The sequence below is a fragment of the Hyla sarda genome, chromosome 2 (genome assembly GCF_029499605.1).
Source record: "Hyla sarda isolate aHylSar1 chromosome 2, aHylSar1.hap1, whole genome shotgun sequence".
Taxonomy (NCBI): domain Eukaryota; kingdom Metazoa; phylum Chordata; class Amphibia; order Anura; family Hylidae; genus Hyla; species Hyla sarda.
Window position 1 is genome coordinate 38,156,553 of NC_079190.1, and position 23,650 is coordinate 38,180,202.

The 23,650-nt window shown below is 44.7% G+C and overlaps 1 protein-coding gene across 1 annotated transcript in view; it reads left to right on the forward strand.

Annotated features, from left to right (window-relative positions):
* CFAP300 (cilia and flagella associated protein 300) overlaps positions 1-15,312 on the forward strand; it is a 60,934-nt gene extending 45,622 nt beyond the window's left edge. The window contains exons 6-7 of the mRNA XM_056561545.1: positions 11,842-11,908; positions 13,197-15,312. Of these exons, the coding sequence (XP_056417520.1) occupies positions 11,842-11,908; positions 13,197-13,322 (193 nt within the window). The 3' untranslated portion in view covers positions 13,323-15,312. The remainder of the gene's footprint in view (positions 1-11,841; positions 11,909-13,196) is intronic.
* Positions 15,313-23,650: the final 8,338 nt, after the last annotated feature.

The window sequence follows — 23,650 nt, forward strand, 5'->3', positions numbered from 1 at the left end:
GCAGATGGTCCTGTTTAGTTTTAGGTACTTTATATCCGAAGATGACTCAGCAAGTGAAACTTATTCACCCAGACAGTCATGTATTTAATACTGGAGTGGTCCTTCAGTACTAACTCGAGAGTCCTTTGTAGGGTTGGCTTCGAGATCACACATAAAAGGAGAGAAAATAAGGCGCCAGTGGTAAAAGTCAAATGAAATGGGACTTTATTTACCACCAGCGGTCATCAATCCTAGCGTGTCAGTCTCCCATTGACTGACAGTGCTTTGGTTACAGCTCATAGACCTGAACAATAGGCCATAGACTTCTGTAGCATTCCTGGTGTGACACTCCCACTACCTGTCCGCTTCTCGAGCCGTGATCTTTAAAGGGGGTTTCCCCATTCTGATGGATAGGTCTTATTGGCCTGGTACGCTGCTGACTTGTCATAGCCCTTCATGGTAAATATACAATTGTAGCATCTAGTGCGTAATAGATCAGGAAGAAGAATTTCCTCACCTGCCGGTGAGAAGTAGGATCTAAATCTGGTTTTCTTATGCTGGAACGTGGGGTGACCTTTTACGCAAACAAGCACCAGCTATATTGGGATATGATAGATGCACATTCAGCAGTTCTAGTGACGTGAAGGTATTTTCTTTGGATGCTCATTGGGGCAAAATGTATCAATAGTGTCAGCTTAGGATGTGCCAAATTTTTCTCAGTTGCTTATGCTGTATGTTAAATCTGGAGAATCTTTAGACACTTATGTCTAATTTTGGCTCAGTATGTAAAATTTTAGGCTATGCCCCCACATTATTTATGATACCCCCCTCTCTTGCTCCATCACACCCTCTATTAAAGTGCAAAAAGTGTCTAAAACACTTAAATCTACTCCTTTGGCAAGGACTGTGTTTCCCAACCAGTGGGGCCTCCAGCTGTTACACAACTACAACTCCCAATATATATAATAAAAATGTATGGATGGATAGACTTGCTGCACTTGGACTGAGCACCATATGGAATAGTTATTGGCTTCTATCGTCCACCTGTGAACTGTTGATTTGCCGTTTGATACAGCAGTGCCGGACCTTGTATCTACAGTTTGCTAAAAATGTATGGATGTTGTAGTAAAATACACCACCCCTAAAAAAAAAAAATAGCAAAAGGTGTGCTTTGTCTGTCAGCGTAGTGTCCAGAGCATGGAGAAAAAGGCCAGTACATGAGGAGACATGGAGGAGGCCGCAGGAGGGAAACAACCCAGCCCTGCAAAATGACCTCCAGCAGGCCACAAATGTGCATGTGTCCACTCAAACAGTCATGAGGGTGGTATGTGGGAGTGACATCCACAGGTGGGGGTTATGCATTTGCCAGAGAACACCAAGAATGGCAAATTCGCCACTGGTGCCCTGTGCTCTTCACAGATGAACGCAGGTTTACACTGAACACATGTGACAGACATGACAGAGTATGGAGACACCGTAGAGAACGTTCTGCTGCCTGCAACATCCTCCAGCATGACCAGTTTGGTGGTTCAGTAATGGTGTGGGTGGCATTTCTTTGGGGGGGCCGCACAGCCCTCCATGTGCTTGCCAGAGGTAGCCTGACTGCCATTAGGTACCGAGATGAGATCCTCATGCTGGTGCAGTTAATCCTGGGTTCCTCCTAATGCAAGACAATGCTAGACCTCATGTGTCTGGAGTGTGTCAGCAGTTCCTGCAAGAGGAAGGCATTGATGCCATGGTCTAGCCCACCCATCCCCCCAGACCTGAATCCGATTGAGCACATCTGGGACGTCATGTCTCGCTCCATCCACCAACGCCGCGTTGCACCACAGACTGTCCAGGAGTCGCCACCTCATCAGGAGCATGCCCAGGCATTGTAGGGAGGTCATACGCGCACGTGGAGGCCACACACACTACTGAGCCTCATTGTGACTTGTGTTAAGGACATTACATAAAGTTGGATCAGCCTGTAGTGGGGTTTTCCACTTTGATTTTGAGTGCGACTCCATATCCAGACCTCCATGGGTTGATAACTTTGATGTCCATTGATAATTTTTGTGTGATTTTGTTGTCAGCACATTCAACTATGTAAAGATGAAAGTATTTCATACGATTAGTTCATTCATTCAGATATAGGATGTGTTATCTTAGTGTTCCCTATATTTTTTGAGCAGTGTATATATAGATGTTGCAGTCAGGGCCGGCCTTAGGTGTTCAGGCGCCCTGTGCAAGCTAACCTTGTGGCGTCCCAGCCCCTCCTAGCCCCCCCCCCCGTGGCCTGCCCCCAATATTATTTTAAGGATAAGTTATAGATCGCGGGGGATCCAAGCATTGGGCCCCCCGCTGTCTCCTGCACGTTGTCCCGGCAGTCGGCTGGAAGTGGGGCATGCTGTACCCCGCACTGAGCGCCGGCCGACACAGCCCTCCTTGTACCCCACAGAGATACATAGAGGGGTGTGCCAGGCCGCGGCTTCCTGCGGGGTTCAGACGTCAGCTTCCAGCAAACTGCCGGGGCCTGTGCAGGAGATCGCGGGGGGGACCCCCACCGATCACCTCAGTTGAAGTGGTTCTCCAGTTGTTGGAAAGCTAAAACTCCCATCATTCTGGAGAGCCTCTGGCAATGGGAGTTGTAGTTTTGTAACAGCTGAAGAGACACAGATTGGACACAGTTTTACCCATTATCACTGCAGAACTTGCAAGTGACTACAGTTCTGATGGGACAGTCAGGAGAATACACAATGATATCAGTGACCTGAGTGACGTCTTCTGACTTGAGTGATATCTTCTCTGTTATCTTTTCTTCTTCATCTGGTCCAGAGACCAGGTCTTCCTCCAGCTCCATCTTCTCTGCAGAGTCTGACATCCAGGCATCATTGGCTCCTCACTGTCAGCAGATCCTCCTCCTCTGCATGAAGACAGTGATCATTATAACCTTGCCAGAAAGTGTACCCTAAATAATATACTGCCCCACACTGTACCCTAAATAAAATACTGCCCCACACTGTACCCTAAATATAATACTGCCATACACTGTACCCTGAATATAATACTGCCCCACACTGTACCCTAAATAAAATACTGCCATACACTGTACCCTGAATATAATACTGCCATACACTGTACCCTAAATAAAATACTGCCCCACACTGTACCCTGAATATAATACTGCTATACACTGTACCCACTAAATATAATCCTGCCCCACACTGTACCCCCCAAACCCCTTCTCATCACTACTATTACCCCCCCCCTCCTCTCCTCATCACCCCCATAACCCCCCCTGCACCTCTCATCCACTCCATAACCCCCCCTGCACCTCTCATCCACTCCATAACCCCCCTGCGCCTTTCATCACCCCCATAACTCCCCTGCACCTCTCATCACCCCCATAACCCCCCTGCACCTCTCATTACCCCCCAGCACCTCTCATCACCCCCATAACCCCCCCTGCACCTCTCATCACCCCCCCCTGCACCTCTCATTACCCCCCCCAGCACCTCTCATCATCCCCATAAACCCCCCTGCACCTCTCATGACCCCCCTGCACCTCTCATTACCCCCATAACCCCCCTGCACCTCTCATCACCCCCCTTCACCTCTCATTACCCCCCCAGCACCTCTCATCACCCCCATAACCCCCCCTGCACCTCTCATTACCCCCCCTGCACCTCTCATTACCCCCATAAGCCCCCCTGCACCTCTCATCACCCCCCCAGCACCTCTCATAACCCCCCCTGCACCTATCATCACCCACCTGCACCTCTCGTCACCCCTATAATCCCCCCAGCACCTCTTATCACCCCCATAACCCCCCCTGCACCTCTCATCACCCCCAGCACCTCTCATTACCCCCATAAGCCCCCCCCTGCACCTCTCATCACACCCCCCAGCACCTCTCATTACCCGCATAAGCACCTCTCATCACCCCCCCTGCACCTCACATTACCCCCCAGCACCTCTCATCACCCCCATAACCCCCCCTGCACCTCTCATTACCCCCCCTAGCACCTCTCATCACCCCCATAACCCCCCCTGCACCTCTCATTACCCCCCCAGCACCTCATCACCCTCCTAACCCCCCCTGAACCTCTCATCACCCCACCTGCACCTCTCATCACCCCCATAACTCCCCCCAGCACCTCTCATCACCCCCATAACTCCCCCTGCACCTCTCATCACCCCCCCCCCCCCCTGCACCTCTTATCACCTCCACACCCCCGCGCAAGTTTACTTACCCAGCTGCTGAAGCTCCTGGTGCTGCACAGGGAGGATGCTGGAGATCGCGCTGGGACGTACCGTAGGCAGGGACAGGTCAGGTGATTGGAGTAGACATGCGTGCCTGCACGGGGCACGTGATGTCTCTACTCCAATCAGCCCTTGGCCTGTCCGGCCCTGCAATGATTCTTAAGGATTATGAGGCCCGGTCATAGCCCTTGCGGGCACCCAGCGCCAGCGGTTAGTGAGTGACAGTCGCAGTCACTCACTGACAAGCCAGTTAAAAAAAAAAAAAAAAAAGCGAGCTGTGTCGGCCGCCGGGCTCCCCTGTTGCTATGGCGCCCTGTGTGGCCGCACAGCTCGCACACCCCAAAGGCCGGCCCTGGTTGTAGTAAAGAACCAACATATAAACTTCTTTATTTTCTTCACCAGTTAGCATCCCCGGGCCATCTAAGAGCCACAGTGGTTAATTCTTCTCAAACCCTCCATTAGAAAACCTAATTTTATACCACACCTTTATGGAATTGTATAGGATTAGAAGGACATGGCTGTTTTCCTTCCAAAAATAGCACCACACCTGTCTGTGGGTTGTGCCGGAATCATAGCTCTGATCTATTCAAGTGACCGATATACAATACCACACACAACTTGTGGACAAGTGTGGCACCATGTTGTTCTAATAATAGACAACTTTTATGCCATGCAGGTGAACCAGCTAAGGCAGGGAGGTGTGGGGGAGGGAGGAGACAGTCATCCTACAGCCCAACACCGCCTGTTTGACACTTTAGATCTTAATATGCTGGGCATACCTCAGAAATGTTTTTTTTTTATTGCAGTGCACATCATGCAGGCAGCTTGCCCACTGTGGCTCATTCTCCGATGTGCTGACTGATTTACGCATACATATCATGGAGTCCGATTGAGAAGCATGTGACCATGCACTTCACTCTGCTTCTTCCATAGCATGCCATGATATGTATGTAGAAACCAGCCAGCACACTGGAGAACGGGGGGGGGGGGGGGGGGGGGGGGGTTGGGTGCAGGACGGAGCTACGATTTTGCAGAATGGGGCCTTGGCACACTGGTTGAAAAACACTGTTCTAGTGTATTTAAAAGGATGCACATACAGCTATGCAAACCATAGTTTCCATGGTAACAGACTACAAACAACCCCTTTGTAGTCTGATCCTGGGTTCCTTTGCCCCTTACACACGAACATTCTGCACAGTTGGGCGTTCATGTTTTCTTCTCTGGTGGAAGCTTGTCACTTCGAGAACAAAAGGATGGGGCAGTTGAAATCCAACATGCTCCATCCATCCCTCCCCTGATATCAGCTGTCTGGGGGGGGAGTCAAGAGGCCCCTATACACATTACACAATTGTCCAATCCCAGTTAAATGTGTGGGTTCAGTGACTTTTCTATTGTGTATGGAGAGTCTTTAGTAAGAAGCAGGGAACACATGAAGAGGATACTGCATAGTTGCATAGTTAGTATGGTTGAAAAAAGACATACCTCCATCAAGTCCAACCAGGGAATTGAAGGGAAGGGTGTAAGGGGATAAGGGAAAGGGATGTAGTTTTATAATTCTGCATAAGCATTAATGTTATTTTGTTCCAGGAATGTATCTAACCCTGTTTTAAAGCTGTTTATTGTTCCTGCTGTGACCAGTTCCTGAGGTAGACCGTTCCATAAATTCACAGTCCTCACGGTAAAGAAGGCATGTCGCCCCTTTAGACTAAACCTTTTCTTCTCCAGACGGAGGGAGTGCCCCCTCGTCCTTTGGGGGGGTTTAACCTGGAACAGTTTTTCTCCATATTTTTTGTATGGGCCATTTATATACTTATATACGTTTATCATATCCCCCCTTAAACGTCTCTTCTCAAGACTAAACAATTGCTCCTCATAGCTAAGATGTTCCATGCCCCATATTAGTTTAGTCGCGTGTCTCTGCACCCTTTCCAACTCTGCAGTGTCCCTTTTATGAACAGGCGACCAAAACTGAACAGCATATTCCAGGTGAGGCCGTACCAATGCTTTATAAAGGGGGAGTATTATGTCCCGGATCCTCGAGTCCATGCCTCTTTTGATACATGACAATATCCTGCCGGCTTTGGAAGCAGCAGCCTGACATTGCATGCTATTCTGTAGTCTGTGATCTACAAGTACACCCAGATCCTTCTCTACCAGTGACTCTGACAGTTTAATCCCCCCTAAGACATACGATGCATGCAGGTTATTAGTACCCAGATGCATAACTTTACATTTATCCACATTGAACCTCATTTGCCAAGTGGATGCCCAGACACTTAGTCTATCCAAGTCATCTTGTAACTTATGCACATCCTCTATAGACTGTACTGTGCTACAAAGCTTGGTGTCATCTGCAAAGATAGAAACAGAGCTGTTAATACCATCCTCTATATCATTGATAAATAAAGTAAACAACAGCGGGCCCAGTACTGAACCTTGGGGTACACCACTAATAACCGGGGACCAGAGTACGAATCATTGACCACCACTCTCTGGGTACGATCCATGAGCCAGTGTTCAATCCAGTTAACAGCAGTTAACATCAGTTTGTGTAGTCTGCAAGATCAGACTACACAAAGTTTGTTTGTAGTCTGTTACCATGGAGACCCATAGATATGCATAGCAGCTGAAGACACAAAACTATACAAGAGTAGTTCAAAAGTTCAGGTTTGCATCCAACCTCTTACTCTAATCCCTTTTGCTGCCCTTTGCAGTCATTAAGCAAATGTTCAGGCCACTTCACCAACTTTCTTCAGTTTTTTAGTAGCTAAAATGTCTCCATAATCTCCTGTGCTTCACAGCGGTCTCACATAACCTTTATTTCCCATAAAAGCTTTTTTTCTTCTGTTTTGAGTGGCAGGGAAGTGTTTGAAGGGAAATGTTTTTGTAAGGATTGTTATTGGACTTTTCTCATTACGGGTGCACAAGTGGAGCTTGTTGAATGGCTTGTGCTGTCTGTACTATGAGAATTCCACATGTGCAGCTCATTATATTCGTATGGGCACCTTCATCTCCAGAGTGGTACTGACATGAACCCAACCGTGCTGTCAGGATGATTTACTCCCAAACTTTTGGAACAACAGCTTGTTAGTAATATTAAAGGCTATAAAAAACACTGCTATGTGTCCGGTTTCATGCACGGATGGTACTTTGCTAGTCTTATATAGATTCACAGTTAATATGTGAGTACATGCAAAAATCCAATCTTAAAGAGCGGGCCATCGGGAATAGTAATCCACATTGGTGGAAACCTTTCAGTATCAATGTGACCATATAGGGTCCTATGCAGATCAATTTAACAGACTACAGGCAAACCTTGTGTAGTCTGATCTTGAAGTTATACTCCCTTCCAATAGCCTGATGTGTATGAGAGCCTCACAACTTGGAACCCCCCCCCCCCCCCAGACAGATGATATCAGGTGAGGGAAGGATGGAGCATGTTGGATTTCCACTGCCCAATCCTTTTGTTTTTGGAGTGACAAGCCACCGCCAGAGAAGTCTAAGAACAGCACACACCTCCTCTCTATTCAGAACACATGAATGCCCAACTGCGCAGAATGTTCTTGTGCCAGGGGCAAACCATCCCTGGACCAGACTGCAAAGGGTTTGTTTGTAGTCTGTTACCATGGAGACCTTGGTTTGCATAACTGTAGTGATTCTGTAATGGCTAGGGTTGGAGTTACGGTGGTCATACATCTTCTATAGCTGTTTACTGAACAATGCTTGTGTATGAATGTGTTCCCAATAGGGAGAGGAGAATGAGCTAGACTTTACTGGCGGTGGCTTATCTCCTGTGAAAACAAAGGGGAAATTGAAATTTAACATGTCCGATCCTTCTTTCTACTGAGATTACTTGTTGGGAGAGAGTCAGAATATCCCAATACACATAAGATCGAAGGAAGATCCCTCTGAAATCGGCAAGTTTGAGTGACTTTGCAGTTACATGATGTCATTGGTCTCCAACCTACGGCTCTCCAGCTGTTGCAAAACTACAACTCCCAGCGTGTCTGTACAGCCTTTGGCACCAGATGAAGAACCCAAGGTTGAAGACCACTGTATGGGCACCTTATGTCCAGGCCGTTTTGCCCCTTAGATGGCATCTAATGTCTAGGCTGTTTTTCCCCTTAGATGCCTCAGGCAATATCACAGTGCTATTGAAAAATTCTCATTTATATTGAACTCCTCCTTCAAAAACCTATATCCCTCAAGGAGTTTTGTAGACTGACAAATAAAAAAATGATGGCTGTCTAAAAGCAGCTATGCAAATGTGGGGAAAAAAATCCTGAAGGCCCAAAATACTTTAGAAAAACAGGAATTATATTTCCAATAAGGTATCATAAGAAAAATAGATGTTTATCACTCCGCACACAACTTTCCTTCTCGGTAAAACCTAGCATCAGTGCATTCATAGCAAGTGGTGGTAAATAAATCATACATGCCACTCACAAAATTAGCCGCCTTTCAGACTTTGCCGCCTATAGGCATAGGCCTACTGTGTCCAATGACAAGTAAAGAAGGACTCCATGGTTATGGTTTGTTTCTATAATACTGTCACAATGTTAGTCCATTGAGGATGATTTACTATGTGACTGACATTTACTTGCTAACTCTAGACTGCCCAGGGCAGTCAGGATATAACATCCGGGCAGGGGTGAGTTTCTTCCAAACTGCAGGGGTCCAGTACACAATAATACCCATAGGCTATGAGAAAAGGAATTCACTGAAATATACCCTTAAAGAATTAAACCTGGAGATGTTCCCTGTCACCTCAGGCCTGTGCAGCAGAAGGTATGAAGGGCACAGCGTCCTCCAGGGATAACACCTGATCACCCACTAGTTTAGAAGTCAGACCTGATCAGGTGATCACTATCCCTTTTAAGGGTAAGTTCACACTGGACAGATTCACTGCAGCTAAGCAAAATTCAGAGAGTATTATAATCCTTTTCTTTTTTTTTTTTACTGCAGAAACTGGATTTACATTTTTATGCTACATTATGATCCATATACATTACATTTACAAAAGTTAAAGGGGTACTCCGCCCCTAGACATTTTATTCCCAGACATCCGGCACCTCAGACTTCCGCTGCACGGAGTGAACTTCGCTCCGTGACGGATAACTGGCGATGCGAAGCGGAGGCTCGTGGCATCACGGTGGTCTGACTGATGGGACCCCCCATGATCTCCCGCACGCGCCCTCCATTCATCTATATGGTAGAGCCGGAGATAAGTACAGCTCTCGTGTATCTCCAGCTCTCCCATAGACATGCATTTAAGGCACATACTGACCCCCGCTCCATAAAGCGCACTGCATAGAAACAAAGCCCCCCAAAAGTTGCATAATTGTGGTTTGTTTGCTTTTTATTTTTTATTTTCACCCCACCAATAATTTTTGGGGCTTCGCTGTACGCTGTAGTAAAAAAAAAGATGTGATTGCAAAGTATATCTGGCTACGCAAACAACAAACCCTCATATGGCCCTGTTAATGAAAAATTGAAAGAATTATGGATTTTAAGAGGCGAGGAGGAAAGAATGAAAATGCAAAATGAAAAAAATCTCTGTGTCGTTAGATGGGTACTCCACTGGGGGGGGGGGGTCGGCCACGCCCCTCGTGATATCATGGACACGCCCCCTCAATGCAAGTCAATGGAAGGGGGCGTGACGCCCCTCCCATAGACTTGCATTGAGGGGGCGTGACCATGACATCATGAGGGGTGTGGACGACCCCCCCCCCCCGCATCACGAAAAATAGCGCTCGGAACATTTTATACCGAACGCTGACCAGTGGAGTACCCCTTTTAAGGGATTAAATTTATATCACATGGGTGGTCACTGGGGGCCCTACTGTTTAGGCTATGGAGAAACCCAGCAGTAAGTGTTCAGTTCCAGTGCAGCATCCCCGCAGGTAAAGCAGAGAATTGCACAGCGTCCAATAAAATATATGAGCTGTGTAATGCTTAGATGTATCACCAAGGACTATTAGTTATTATTGAATAAAAGATTGAAAGACCTAAAGACTTCATTCATAGCTTAGACATTTGCAGTAGGGTAGTTTTATTACTTAGGGTTATCGATGACCATATAATGCACAGAACCATTTAGTAAAGCTGCACGTAAGTCTGTTGTATACTGTCCTCTTGAGTGTTTTCAAGGTTACTATATCTTTCATTATATATTGAATGTTGTTTTTTTTTTTACACATCAGTATAGTCAGTCTTACAGGTTAGGATTGTATGCAGGTGAAAGCAGCCGTGTAGCTTGTGGCTGGAGGCAGACCCTAACACTTTACACACTGGAAGAAATATGTTGCTATCTGCTGTTGACAGTGCATGAACAGGTCTGATGTTTGTAGAATGTGGATTCCACCTTTAAGCATTTGTGTAAAGCATACAACATGTACATATCCGAGAGAAAAGTATATGGTTTATGACAACCCAGTGAAGCAGTCCTATGCAGAATTCGCTCTTTTATCTTTGCAATGAGCTAATGTGCATAGTTTTACCCAGCCAGCCAGTACCCTGCTACATACTAACCCCAAAACAGCTATCTACAGATAGGAGTCTCTTCCTTTTGGCTTGGTTGAATTTCTTTAGTTACATTTTAAGGTGCCATAATGGATCACACATTGACTTGCAGGGTAGCTACATACAGGTCTCTCCTTCCCTCTGGAGGAGAGCTATTTGCATCTGTAGGGATGAGATATATGGATAACATGTTAAAGGGGCACTCCGCCCCTAGACATCTTATCCCTTATCCAAAGGATAGGGGATAAGATGTCTGATCCTGGGGGTCCCACAGCTGGGAACCCCGCAATCTCTGTGCAGCACCCAGCGTTTGTTTAGAACGCAGGGGGATGGCGGCCGGGGTTGTGACATCACACCATGGCCCTCGTGACGTCACACCACACCCCCTCAATGCAAGTCTATGGAAGGGGGCGTGGTGACCGCAACGCCCCCTTCCATAGACTTGCATTGAGGGGGCGTGCTGTGATGTCACAATGGTTGTGGTGGTAACATCACGACCCCCGCCGCCCGCTACAAGCGTTTGGAACAAAATTTTCCGAACGAAGGGGCAGCTGAGTACCCCTTTAAGAAGGGCAGGAGCATCTTCTTCCTAACCAGTCAGCCTGATGCCAGTAATATCCTTGTTCTACTTTTTCCATGATAATCTTATGTTCATGGTAGCTTTTAGATTCCAACTTGCATCCACTCTCAGGGGGTGGGAATGGGTAATGGGGAAGGGTATCTGTTTTGTAAAAAAAAAAAAAAATGTTAAACATGAGATTCACCCCATGACAGAATTGAAGAAATCAGTCTACTTTGGGGAACTGCCCAGTCATTGTTTTCATCTAGATCAGGATGAGATATCTGATGGTTTTCAAAGACATAAACACTGTAGCCTTCCAAACCATATGGTTGTTATCAATCATGTTCATGCGCCTATCCATATCAATAATTTTTTTTTCTAGTTCACATATTAACCACTGGAGCACACACAATAGGTCTTGTTGTCTGCAGATCGCTTTTCAGCTTTGCAGCATAGACTGAGACAGTGTAAGCAGAGCCATCTCATCAGTTTTAAAATGTTTTAATTAGTTTTTTCCCCTGTTTTCTTTTTAGCGTTCAAAAGGATCCCGAAACAAAGCAGATAAAGATCATATCTTCTGTCTTCAAAGTAAATGCCTCTGTAAGTCTCCTCTACTACACATACTAATATCTACTATACATACTGCGTGTTCCCCCTGCATGTAGGTAGGAATGTAGCCCAAATTTGACTGTGATTGACAGAAAAGAAGGCAATAAACTTTTTTTTATATATACATTTTATTTTTATTAGAAGGATTTTTATAGCGTGCCTGTCAAGTGTCATGTGACCTTTCAGGACAAGCTGTCCTGTGTGTGTACATAAAGAGCAGCACTATTTCTGACCATTATGTAACTTCTACATGGTATTTTTCAGCAGATTTCTGTGCTGCAGGCTTCATGTATAATTTGCAGTTCTCTCAGAGCTGGTGAGCCCCTCCACATACTCGTATAGAGCAGCAGGAGGCTGGGGGGGGGGGAGAAGTTTGATAACAGGAGAAAGAAGCATTTTTGTCTAATGACATATTTTACAAAGTTTCTTATAATTGCTTGTAAGTTTTTTTTTTTATACTTCCAATATGTGAGTGTAAGTGCTTAGCATGCTCTCTCCTGGATCCGAGTCACGTGACCTGGACAGACTTAAAGGGGTACTCCAGTGGAAAAACATTTTTTTTTTTAAATAAACTGGTGCCAGAAAGTTAAACAGATTTGTAAATTACTTATATTAAAAAAATCTTTACCCTTCCAGTACTTAATAGCAGCTGTATGATACAGAGGAAATTCTTTTCTTTTTGAATTTCTTTTTTGTCTTTTCCACCGTGCTCTCTGATGACACCTGATGCCTGTATCAGGAACTGTCGTGACCAGGAGATAATCCCCATAGCAAACCTATGCTACTCTGGACAGTTCCTGACACAGACAGAGGTGTCAGCAGAGAGCACTGTGGACAAGACAAAAAAGAAATTCAAAAAGAAAAGAATTTCCTCTGTAGCATATAGCAGCTGATAAGTAATGAAAGGATTAAGATTTTTAAATAGAAGTAATTTAAAAATCTGTTTAACTTTCTGTCACCAGTTAAGTTAAACAAAAAAGTTTTCCACCAGATGTAAGTTTATGGGGCCGTCCAGGTCTCGCAGACATAGAAGCTCCCAGCTTGTTTTCATCATCGGTCATGGTCTGAACACTAAGACCCTGACCGATTTAAAAACGGCAGTTAATAGTTCTGCCTAAAATTGGTACATTTGGTGCTATTATTGGCAGCTCGTAATTTCGTGCATCTTTCAACACTATTGATGACCACTATGAAAGGTAGATTTAAAAAGAAGCAAACTTGAGGTGTTTTGTATTTTTTGTATTTTACTTTTCTTTGTGTTTTATTATCTTCACTGCAGGATGAGAATGGATTATGCTATCCATCACCCAGGCCTCATGAGCAGACATTCGCCTATCTGATCGTGGACCCACTGAAGCGTCATGTGGTTGTGCTCTATCATTGTTTTGGTGGTGGAATCTTTTAAAGGAGCAGCAATATGAGACACAAAGAAGAGTGACTGCAATGATGTATTTTGTTAAAGGGGTATTCTTCTGGACATAAGACATGCCATTAGTTGCTGATCACTTGGGGTCGGAGTGTGGGTTTCTCCAGCGATCATGACAACATAGGGTCTGCAGTACTCCCCTTTAATTGTCAAATCTTACATTTCAGTTTATTTATTTCTGGGACTTTCTATGCATTGCCCAAGCTTTGTTATACTTTTCAAGTTATATACAGTGATCCCTCAACTTACAATGGCCTCAACATACAATAGTTTCAACATACAATGGTCTTTTTTGGACCATTGTAACTTGAAACCAGACTCAACATACAATACTACAGACAGTCCAGATCTGCGAAACGTGTCACAACTGGAGGAACTGACCAATCAGAATGGGCTTTTTACTGGTAAATCACCTGTATTACTGAAGTGCATGCAATGAGTGGTGTCTGGTAGCGCCCCCTACAGTACAGGGAGGAACTACAAGTTCTGTACTACACCTTACGTGTGCCAGGGTTAGCTGCTCCTTTGGACACCAGGTAAGGGTGGCTCCATTTGGGACTCTGTGTGTACTGTATAGGACCCTGAAGAAGCTCCCGTCCTCTATATATACCATTGTTTCCCAACAAGTGTGCCTCCAGCTGTTGCAAAACGACAACTCCCAGCATGTCCGGACAGCCAACGGCTGACATAGACAATGATTACAGCTCCCAGCAGATCTTTCTTACTTTTATATGTAAGGATTTGCTTTATATATATTAGTTATCTACTTATTTTTCTTTAATCCTCAATTTTTCCTTTTTTTCTGATGACATTTTGGGGCTTCAGAACCAATTACCAGGTTTCCATAGAGTTATGGTCTCAACATACAATGGTTTCAACATACAATGGTCGTCCTGGAACCAATTAGTATTGTAACTTAAGGGACCACTGTAATATAAACAGAGATTAGTGTTATGGTACATTATTCACGTTCTTTTATATATATATATATATATATATATATATATATATATATAAAAAAAAAAGTTAGTAATACTGTTGTGGTATATACATTGCCTTCAAAAAGCATCAATGCTAAAATGTTATGTTCAATGCCAGAATTTAGTATATTGCAGCAGTGTACTTTCCCTCCACTACCTCCACTTGCCAAGTTGTGTTGTACATCTTTTTTATAGTCCCTATTCCTATGCCTCTTTATCCCAGGGCAATCTGTAATATTGGTTTTGTTAGACCATTATTTGAATAACAATCGCATTACTTTATGTTATTAGCCGTATTGCTCCTTTTAGCACCAGTAATGACCACAGGTGACTGCTGACTGATGTAGATCAGCCTCGGTGAAAGGAAAACCAAAAGGAATTGTATATGCACCCCATCATTTTAGTTAGTATCCATATCTAAGAATTGTTATTTCGATGGAACCAACTGGGACCCCCAAAGATTCCAAAAACATAATTGTCCCCGGAATGAACAGAGGGGAGCGCACCTTCACAGCCACCACTACATTCATCCACTATGGAGCCACTAAACATTCCTGTTTGCTGAACTTGGAAACGTTCTGCAGTCGTATAGAGGTTAAATGGAAAGGTAGCTGCATGGACAGAGTGTTCTTCATTCACTCCGTCCCATTCTAGTGATCTGACCCCATTGATCTGCTTTTTATAGCAAGCTGAAATGGGAATACCCTTTTTTAATCTGCTTATTTTGGGCTTGCTTAGAAGTCCAGTGGGCGGTCCATAAAGAGAAGGCTGCCATTTACTGAGTAGCATCACCCAATGGACTCCTAAGCATAGCAAGAGTAGAAATTTCAGTAAATTATTAGTTATACTAAATCTTTTCCTATAAGTTCATACATTCTCAATCGGCTCAGCTCCTCATACTCTACACATGCTGCCTGCTGACTGGATTCCATTTTCACACTGAATGGTTCCCTTTAAAGCGCAGCTGTCATGAGGTTTGGGGCATATAACCTAACTACAGTGTGTGTATGGTGTGTGAAATATGTCTCTAGCCTTACTTTTATCCCTCTTATTACGGCTTTTATTAGCTCATAAACACTTTTATATGCAGCCTCTGACAGTCGGATAGGTGTGGCCAGGGGGTTCGCTATGTCCTATATCCCCAGTACACCAGGTCCCAGCACATGCGCCCCTTATCTTTTATATGTGAATGCCGACCAACATTTCTTTACGGAGTGCAAGCGCTCACTTCAACTGTGACGCCTCTGTGCGCACGGACAGTGGCCGTCCTTCTTCTCTTCTCCCCGTGCCGGAGACGCGCTGGTTTGCTTCTGCATTCCCTAGCTCGCTCTGTAATGTCGGTCGGTGCTCACATATGAAAGATAAGGGCTCATGCGCAGGAACCTGTGTGTCAATCACACAGCGGTCCCAGCGCTGGGGTACAGGGGATAGGGGCATAGCGAACCCCCAGCCACACCTATCCGACTGTCAGTGGCTGCATAGAAGTGTTTTAGATATAAGAGGGATAAAAGTAAGGCTGGAGACATATTTCACACACCATACACACACTGTGGTTAGGTTATATGCCCCAAACCTCATGACAGTTGCGCTTTAAGGCTGGGTTCACACGTGTGGAGGAGGCTTCAAAAATACCAGACACAACGCTTAAAGGGGTACTCCATTGGAAAACATTTTCTTTTTAAATCAGCTGGTGCCAGAAAGTTAAACAGATTTGTCAATTTTAAAAAATCCCAATCCTTCCAGTACTTATCAGTTGCTGTATAATACACAGGAAGTTCTCTTCTTTTTGAATTTCCTTTCTGCCTGACCATAAGTGCTCTCTGCTGACACCTCTGTCCATGTCAGGAACTGTCCTGAGCAGGAGCAAATCCCCATAGCAAACCTCTCCTGCTCTGGACAGTTCCATGGACAGAGGTGTCAGCAGAGAGCACTGTGGTCAGGGAGAAAGAAAATTCAAAAAGAAAATAACTTCCTGTGTATTAAACAGCAGCTGATACGTTCTGGAAGGATTGGGATTTTTTAATAGAAGTAATTTGCAAATCTGTTTAACTTTCTGACACCAGTTGATTTAAAAGAAAATGTTTTCCAGTGGAGTACCCCTTTAAACCCGGACAGAACCCATTAAAGTCAATGGGGTCAGTTGGGAAACGTTTGCGTCCAGGGTGTAAGGAGACTGCAGGACCCATTTTTCGTTGATGTTGCAATGAACACAGTCGAAGTTGATGGTGTGAACACAGCCGAAACAGTTTTCTGATATATTCAGAAAATAAATGCAACGATGAACCTACACTGTATAGTCTCCTACATCTACAGTATGTATCTGCACAGATCCAGTTGTAAATAATATGTTGGTTAGATAAAATAGATAAAAATATGTCAATGGGGTGTAGAGCAGTGGTTCTGAACCTGGGTTCGATCGAACCTCAGGGGTTCGGTGAGTCAGTCCCGGGGGTTCTGCGGGGGAGGTCGCAACAGGACAGGCAAACCGAGCTGGCCCGTGGCCCCGAGCAGAGCCGGTGTTTGCCCGTCCTGTAGCGACGGGGCAATTCCCCCCCATCACTATTAACTCCCTGCGGTAAGTTTAAAAACACAGAGGTGCACGCCGGGATGTCGCTGATGTCCCGTGCGTGCGCCCATGGAAACGAAGGCACCGAAGACCGGAGGATAGAGAAGGAGGAAGACGCACGCTGGCCAGTTTGGTTAGTGACCAGCGGCACGTCATCTTCAGTGCTCCGACCACCGGTCCCAAGACCTACTGCTATAGCCGGAGCGGTGGTCGGAGCACTGAAGTGGGCAGTACACAGGCATACAGCCTCCAGCCATACACTGTATATGGCTGGAGGCTGTATGTCTGTGGGGAACACTGCCTACATCAGTGGTCTTCAACCTGCGGACCTCCAGATGTTGCAAAACTACAACTCCCAGCATGCCCGGACAGCCAACGGCTGTCCGGGCATGCTGGGAGTTGTAGTTTTGCAACATCTGGAGGTCCACAGGTTGAAGACCACTGGCCTACATAATGTGGGGGAACACTGCCTGCCTAATGTGGTAAAGCCAAGGTAAAGCCGCGCATTTCTGAACTGGTCTCTGAAAGACAACAGCAGAAGTCGCACTGATTTGCAGTAAATATTCATTATGTTTTTGTGTGAAAATCATGTTTTCATGGTTTTGTTGTTTGTTCTTAATGGTTTTGTTCATTTTGTGCACCTATGTATAAATATATAGTTTAATATATCTCCTATGTTTTGAATTTGAAAAAAATATTTTATTTTTCCAATTAAAAGGGGTTCGGTGAATGAGCATATGAAACTGGTGGGGTTCAGTACCTCCAACAAGGTTAAGAACCACTGGTGTAGAGGCATCAATAACACCCAGAGGCCAGTGCCTGAAGGGGGCACAGAAGCCATTCTGCCACATACCACAGTATTATAAATGGCACATAGTAGTTGCGGGTCCTGTTGCAGACATTGCATTGGCGTGCGCCTTTGGCCATAAGTCACACCCTGTGATTCTGATATAGTGTCCTGTATGTTTTCAGCTTCTGAACATTAGTAACTTTGCTCTTTTTTACAGGTCTATGATCTGCTCGATTGTAATTTTAAAACAAGTCCTCGGTTCACAGTAGAAACTTGATCAGCAGGATTCTTGCATGTGACATTTCTGCAGGGCAAAAAAAACAAAGCACTTTGATATGTTCTTCAGATCACTGTGTAGTATGAGATGTGTCCAGGAGGATGATAGCCAGAGATTGAGATAAGTGTGCAATAAGAGAATTCACACCGTGCGGGCCTTACCACTATGTCAGGGTGTAAACATAAAGGTGGGCAAGAAACGTAAGGTCCGTAATTCAGGATTTTATGTACATGTTTTTTTTTCAGTTCAATCAATTTTATTAGAGAAGACCATGTGACTCGTAATATCTGTGAACACACAGAACTTCGACCACCTTCCTACGCAAGTTCTGTGTGTTCTGTTCCCAACTTAAAGGGGTACTCCGCTGCCCTGTGTCGGAAGCTCCGCTCCCCAGCGTCTGGAAGTTTATTGTTCCGGACGCTGTGTGCAGGCTTCCGTGTTCAGGGCTGCCCCTCGTAACGTCATGCCCGCCCCCTCAACGAAAGTCTATGGGAAGGGGGCGTGACGGCCATCGTACCCCCTTCCCATAGACTTTCGCTGAGGGGGCGGGCGTGACGTCACGAAGGGGGCGGGCGTGACGTCACGAGCGGCGGCCCTGAACACAGAAGCCCGCACACAGCGTCCGGAACAATAAACTTCCGGATGCTGGGGAGCGGAGCTTCCGACACAGGGCAGCGGAGTACCCCTTTAACGGAGTTTTATGTAACGTCCCCTAGTGATGTCACACCACACCCCCTCCATTCATGTCTATGGGAGGGGGCGTGGCGGCTGTCACGCCCCCTCCCATAGACATGAATGGAGGGGGCGTGGCGTGACATCGCTAGGTGGCATGGCCGTGACATCACGTCCCCGTCTCGGAGACAGCGCCGGGGGCCTGCACCGAGATCGTGGGGGTCCCCAGCGGCGGTACCCCTGCGATCATACATCTTATCCCCTATCCTTTATTTAGGGGATAAGATGTATAAACCCAGAATACCCCTTTAAAGTTTTCTCTCTAGTATAGTCCCTCACAATGTTGAAGATCTCTGGTTGTAGTCAGAGAATAGAAATATTGGCCCAAATATAGTGAAACAATCTAGGGGCCAAATTACATGGAGCAATTGTCAGCCGAACAGGCCGATATTACCCTGTGCCATAGGGCCAGCGATCAGACGACAAACAAGCAAAGACTCATTCACCAGCTGATCTTGTCATTCTACTGTGCTAAAGAATCATCGTTCATTGGCTGCACATCTCTCATTATATTAGGTTCAAATGATTTTTATAGAATTTTTCAGAATTAATACAAACAGAAAATCCGGCCCAATGAACATAACGGCCAAAATAACAAGAAAAAGTATACAGAGGTACATATTAAAATCACATATGTATTCAAGAGAGTATCACTGGTTGACATTATAACATAAATCTATATAATATATCAACCAGATATTATATAAGCATATATGGGATAATCAGCATGTTCCTAGGAATATAACATTGGGTTAAGATATGATAATTAATGGCAAAATCAAACAGTATTATATAGTCATACCTGAATATATCAGTAATGAATGTTGTCACTCGTTTCAGGATCCCGTATTCCTCCTCTCTCTCACCTCATGTGCAGCTGACGAATGATGGCAGCAAATTGTTTGTGCGATCCTCTTGTAATAGGGCTCTAATTCTTTGTCTACATATGTGCCAAATGTATTCATGTCTTGCAAAATATGTGAAAAAAACAGACAAGAGCGCAAAAGACATGTGCCGTTACTCTGGTGGTGCAGAGGTGTGCACAGAGCACAACACCTATTGAAGCTTGTATACCCAATGTGAGGGTGTAGGGTCGGGGTGCAGCCTGGATCTTGCCCGTCTCTGTGAAAGTCAGGAGCGGTCAAAGAAGTCACAAATGGGGCTGCCCGATTGCAGGGAAAACGATTGAACCTCCTGGCGCTCACCCGATGGACATATAGAAACCAATGCTGACAAAAGGAAAATATGGACTACGCGTTTCGAGGGGTGGGACCTGACCTGACGAATAGGGGCTCCCTGACGAAGAGGGGGTCCCACCCCTTGAAACGCGTAGTCCATAGCGCTTAAAAAAGGATTTTATTTATTTAATTTTCCTTTTGTCCGCATCGGTTTCTAAATGTCCATCGGGTGAGCGCCAGGAGGACCAATCGTTTTCCCTGCAATTTGCAGCTCCATTTGTGAAATGTATTCATGTGGTGCATTCACTTTGGTAAATCTGGCTCATCTTTTTTTTTTTTTTCTACTTTGTTTATTGGTTTTTCACAAATTTTATGTTGCAAAACGGTAACACTAAAAGCATAACAAGACATTATAAACAAGAAAAAGGACATATGTTGGTAACGCAGTACGCATGTTGCCGCGAACAACAAACAGAATGAAAGAGAAAATCCCAGGTTCTATATCTCAGCACTACCTGCCTCTCACCCCCCACACACACACCAGCTCACACACATACAACAAAACAAAGGGATTAGGAAGGGAAAAGAAAAAGTAGTAGTGACCAGTCCCCATTTGGCTCCCCATGTGATACCATGGGGCGTGAGCCAACACATCACCCCGTATCATCTGGAAGGCGTAATGGGCCCAAGGTGTTGCTAAGAGCCGCTAAGCAGTACTATTCAGTATTCTGAAACGGTAGCCCAAATGCTTTTGTCTGAGCCTCAGTACAATGAGCCAATCTTTTCTCATCTTTAGACTATCTGGTCTAAATTTAGGCTAACTATTAGGCTTAAAAATAGGCATCTAAATTCGGGTGTATTTTTGTTTTGTATAGTTTTTTGTTTTTTTTGTATTTTCACATAGACGTCTGTACTTTATGGAAGGGCACTATAGAAGAAGCTAGATGGAAAAAGTGATGTTAAAGGGGTTATCCAGGAAAAACCTTTCTTTTATATATCAACTGGCTCCAGAAAGTTAAACAGATTTGTAAATTACTTCTATTAAAAAAATCTTAATCCTTTCCGTACTTGAGCTGCTGAAGTTGAGTTGTTCTTTTCTGTTTAAGTGCTCTCTGATGACGCCTGTCTCGGAAACTGTCCAGAGTAGAAGCAAATCCCCATAGCAAACCGCTTCTGCTCTGTGCAGTTCCTGAGACAAGCAGAGATGTCAGCAGAGAGCACTGTTGCCAGACAGAAAAGAACGACTCAACTTCAGCAGCTGATAATTATTGGAAGGATTAAGATTTTTTAATAGAAGTAATTTACAAATCTGTTTCACTTTCTGGAGCCAGTTGATATAAAAAAAATAGTTTTTTTTCCTGGAATACCCCTTTAATACTGAGCCTGTCCGTGGTTCATATATTACATAAGCATCACTCATATTTGTAAAAAATACTAAAAATTTAGCTGAAAAAAATCTGATATCCACTGACCAAAAAATGTATGACCCCGATTTTCCCAACCATGGAGGAATAAAGTGTTTTCCCACCCTATAAATGTATGGCACATCTCTAGGACATGCCATCACAATATGATTGGTGGAGGTTTGACCTCTGGGACCCCACACCAGTGCTGTATCCCCTTCATAGTTATTTCCTGACCACCCTGTAGTGTAAGGTACTGCAGTCGCATCGTTCACTTGAAAAGAGCTGCACTACAATTCCCTGAAGTCAATGGGATCCTTAACGCTATCTGTTGTACCCCCATGAGTCTTCCCAGCACCAAACCCTTCAGCTTCAGGCAATATCTGTAGCTTCATAATGGCCAATAATGAGGATTTGCTCTATAAAGTGTCCCTGTTGGCTTCTCACCATGGGTGGCCAGTAAAGAGAATGGGCCGGCTGCTCACACACCAGGTAACCCTGCCTGCAGGGGGCTGAGATCTCCAGATAGCCATGAAACTGTCTCAAGGGAGACCCGCAATTAAAACAATTAGGATATCAGCAAAGACTCCAGACGCTGCTTATATTTCTGCCTTAGCAGTATTAATGGACGGATATATACAATTTATATATACGATGCGTTCGGAAATTCAAAATGATTTTTCCCATCATTCTTCACTCAATACCCTATAATGACCCAAAGGTGAACACAATGTTAGAAATCTTTGCTAATTAATTAAAAAGAAAAAACTAAAAATCTTGCAGTGACATTAAGTATTCAGACCCTTTACTCAGGACTTAGGTGAAGCCCCTTTTGACAGTGATTCCGGCCTCCAGTCTTCTTGGGATGAGGCCACAAAGATTGCACACCTGGATTTAGGGATTTTCTGCCATTATTCTCTGCAGATCCTCTCAAAGTCTTTCCGGTTAGGTGGAGACTTTCGGTGGAACCTATTTTCAGGTGTCTCCGGAACAACAGGAAAAAAAACTGTAGTGCTCGATCTGCTGCATGCCACACTTTAAAGGGGTACTCCACTGCTCAGCGTTTGGAACATACAGTCCCGAACGCTGGAGTCGGGGCCGGGAGCTCGTGACGTCACGCTCCGCCACCTCAATGCAAGTCTATGGGAGGGGGCGTGACAGCTGTCACGCCCCCTCCCATAGACTTGCATTGAGGGGGCGGGACGTGTCATGAGGGGGTGGGGCTATGACATCACGAGCTCCCGGCTCCAGCGCTTGGAATAGTTTTTTCCAAATGCTGAGCAGCGGAGTACCCCTTAAATATTACCCAAGTTTCCATAACAATGTTACGTTTGTCATATTCTGGATAACTCCTTCAAAGCAAATTATGCAAAATTTATAGTTACAAGTGATCAAAGTTTGTACTTGACGCCATTTATTTTAATTTAATATCCAGATGTGCGTAAGTACATACAGCAGGTCAAATAAGTATTAAACCAACACCATGTTTATCTCTAAATATATTTCGAAAGGTGCTATTGACATTTACCAGATGTTGGTAAAAGCCCAAATAATCCATACATCAAAGAAACCAGGACAAATAAGCTCAGAAATTAAGTTATGTGTAATCATGTGACAAAATTATTGAACACTCACTTACTGATATTTATTTAATACTTTGTACAAAAGTAATGGTAATGACAGCTTCTAGAGGCCTCCTGTATGGAGAAACTAGTCACATGCATTGCTGTGGTCACCAGAGTGGTCGGAGTTTGGCCCATTCTTCTACAGTCTTCAAATCTTGAAGGTTCTGTGGGCTGCTTCTATGAATCATGATCTTTAGTTCTTTCCATAGATTTTTACTTGGATTTAAGTCAGGTGATTGTCTGGGCCATTCTAGTAGATGTATTTCCCTTCTTTGAAACTATTGGAGAGTTTCCTTGGCTGTGTTGTTTAGGGTCATATGGGGACATTTATCAAAGTCAGTATAGGTCCACTTATTTTATACACAGGTGTTGATGGTGTACTTGGAGTGTACAAGCACCAAAGTTATTAAATAGTGCAGGGCATGTTATATGGGGCTAATACACATTTTTGTTAAATTTATTTCAGCACTGGAGTCTTGCGTGGTGAGTATGCATACAGGCCATGGTGGCGGAGTGCATTACTTACTGTTTTCTTTGAGGAAAACAGTATCTGCTAATTTCAGGTCTTTTTGAACCTCCCCACAAGTGTCCTTGGCTCTTTGACAACTCTTCTGATTATTCTTCTCGCTCCTCTGTCAGAAATCTTGTGAGGAGCACCTGGTCGAAGCAAATTTATGGTGAGATGATTGTCTTTCTACTTCTGTAATATGGTCCCATCAGTGCTCATTCAGAAGCTTAGAAATGCCTGTAAGCAAC